At 31.7% G+C, this 2,614-nt stretch overlaps 1 protein-coding gene across 1 annotated transcript; it reads right to left on the reverse strand.

Moving 5' to 3' along the window:
• Window positions 1-503: 503 nt before the first annotated feature.
• On the reverse strand, window positions 504-1,754 carry LOC123708331 (homeobox protein Hox-B5b-like). The gene is made up of 2 exons (XM_045659003.1): window positions 1,641-1,754; window positions 504-1,562 (listed from the first exon to the last, which is right to left on the reverse strand). The coding sequence occupies exons 1-2, from the start codon at window positions 1,752-1,754 to the stop codon at window positions 504-506; spliced, it is 1,173 nt and encodes a 390-aa protein (XP_045514959.1).
• Between the last annotated feature and the right edge of the window lie 860 nt (window positions 1,755-2,614).

A 2,614-nucleotide genomic window follows, 5' to 3' on the forward strand; every position in this document is an offset into this window, starting at 1 on the left:
TTTAAAAAAGAAGAAGAAGAAGTCTTGTTATATTTTTGAAAGCATGACATGTAAAAAAATCAGAAAACGCCGACTCTTATGCTAGGTACGACTTCTAATCATTGTAAAGAAATTCAGGCAAAGATTCAATAAGATCCTTTCTCCTTCAATGAGATCTTCTTCCTTTCCTCTTCCAATAAGTTCCTTTGCCTCCTATGTATAGTTTTGAATATATATTTTTCAACTTATATAATGATAATTTGATTAATTCGCTTATAAATTAAGTAATAATCTATGAATTATTTTAATTTAATGTATCTATTAACTTCATTTAAATCCAGTATTGCCATGTATTTCCGTAAAGAAGTTATCGACAATATTATCCAAATATTAAAGTAGATAAATAAATAAATTGAAATTTCTTTTTGTTATGTTTTTATTGAATATTCTATACACACATTAACGTTTTCATTATATAACTGTAAATTAATTATATATGTACATTTTAAACATTTCTGCAACAATTACACTTCGTCCACCAAATCCATTATGCGAATCCACGACAACTCCCAGTTTTCTCCAGATATGCTTGATTTTTCTGTCCTATCATCACCTTGCTCAGGAGAAGACGTATCTTTACATGACTCGTCATGCATTATTGTGTCTTCTTGGCCTGTAAATTGTTCCGGATTCATATTACCTTGCCCGGCCTTATCATTTAATAATAACGAAGTTATGTTATCCCCATGCTTTTCTTTCTGGACTTTAAGCAACGCTGTCGTCATAGTATTCTCTATTTGCATTAGGTTAACATTTTGAAACTGAGGCTCTATTGAAGGGCTGTATGTAGGCTCGGTTATATTAGACATAAAATTGTAGGTTGGGTAATTAATCACAGTTTCAACAGGTACAGGCATCGCACTTGTGTCAAGGGTCGGCAATGGGACCGAATTTTCCATATACATATTTCCTTGGTTAAAGAGCTCATGCTGCGTGGGTTGGTAACTATACTGAGCCGGTATATTAATTTCAGGTGATGATTCTGTAGTACTTGTAGCTTCAGATTCTTCAAGTCCTTCCGCCCTGTCTTTCTTATCTTTCATACGCCGGTTTTGGAACCAGACTTTGATAGTTTTCTCACTCAGGTGTAATAAATCAGATAGTTCAATTCGCCGGTTACGATCCAAATACCTTGTTCTTGCGTACTCGAGTTCCAGCTCCATCATTTGTTGGGTTGTAAAAGCTGTACGAATGCGTTTTGGTTTTTTCACACCACCATTGGTCACTTTGTTAGGTGTCCAATTGGAGCGAGAGGCCTGTTGGTAGTTATTTGCGACAGTTTGGCCATTTCTTAACGTGTTAATCGTATTATAATTAGTATTTTGTGTACTAGGACCACTTCCATTTGCATAGAATCCGTTGCCTACATGACAGTCTCTCCGATACGATAGATCGGTATAGTTTCTTTGCGGATTTTGCATGTTGAATAAAGCAGGGTTTTGAATGTCAGTTAAGTTTCCATTATAAGCTCCAGTACCGTTAATAGGATTGTTGTCATACGGTACACCTGGCCATTGTACAGCCTGCAAAAGAAAAAAACAGATTAAAAAAAAGAAATTAACGGCTTTCAAAGAACAAAATGGATGGCGAAGATTACTTACCGAAGGTTGTGGGTTCTGAGTATTGGTATCAGGACTCCATTGCGGATCACTGCCATCACTGACATAGACAATTTGATCAGACAACTGATTATTTAAAGAAGACGATACGGACATGATGTTAGATGTGTCGTTTGCAAAAACCTAAATAACTATAATTGCATTTCATTAAAGGACCACAATATATAACCCCTCAAGACTAATTAATGATTCGTGAATCAAAACAAGGGTAATCAAGTAATTAGGCTAAGCAGGTATTTTTTTTAAATTTGATTAGTTGTTTACGATTTATAGGCATATCAATATTGTCATATAATTTCGCTATGAAAGTTACTTTTTTTCGAGTTTGGAACATTGAATTTATTTATTTTATTTTAGATTATAAAATGAATTGATTAATTAAGGGTTTTACGAGTATTAGGTATTCCTATTAAATTGGTATAAGTTCAGATTTATGTAAGGTTGCAAATGCGTTAGATATTTTATTTTAAATTTACTTTGAATCTATTCTCCTAATGTGTTTTTATTTTATATTAAATACTTACATTAATAATTTCACAAAGAGTGCTTTTATTTTAGTGTGCTAGTATTTATATTTTTACACACGATTTATTGCATTACATCAAAGCTGCATTACCTATCACTTGACTCACAAATGTATGTCTCTTCAGAATAAATGATTTAACATATTGAAAACATTTTAATTATAATAAATATAATTAGGATTCTCTAGTAGGTACTTATCTAGCAAGCTTATTTTGATATAATTAAATATATATTATTAATTATAATTGAAACTTAATGTTTAGATGCTTAGAGCAAATAATATTTATAGTAATATAGGCGTTAAATTTATTTATATATATTAATAAATTTATTTTTTAATTATTGTTGTTAGCTTAAATCAACGCCATCTTTCGGTTTGTATTGAAAGTGTGAAAGCTTAAGGTTGATAACGTTGGTTACTTTTCTAGTAC

The sequence above is a fragment of the Pieris brassicae genome, chromosome 4 (assembly GCF_905147105.1).
Source record: "Pieris brassicae chromosome 4, ilPieBrab1.1, whole genome shotgun sequence".
NCBI lineage: Eukaryota > Metazoa > Arthropoda > Insecta > Lepidoptera > Pieridae > Pieris > Pieris brassicae.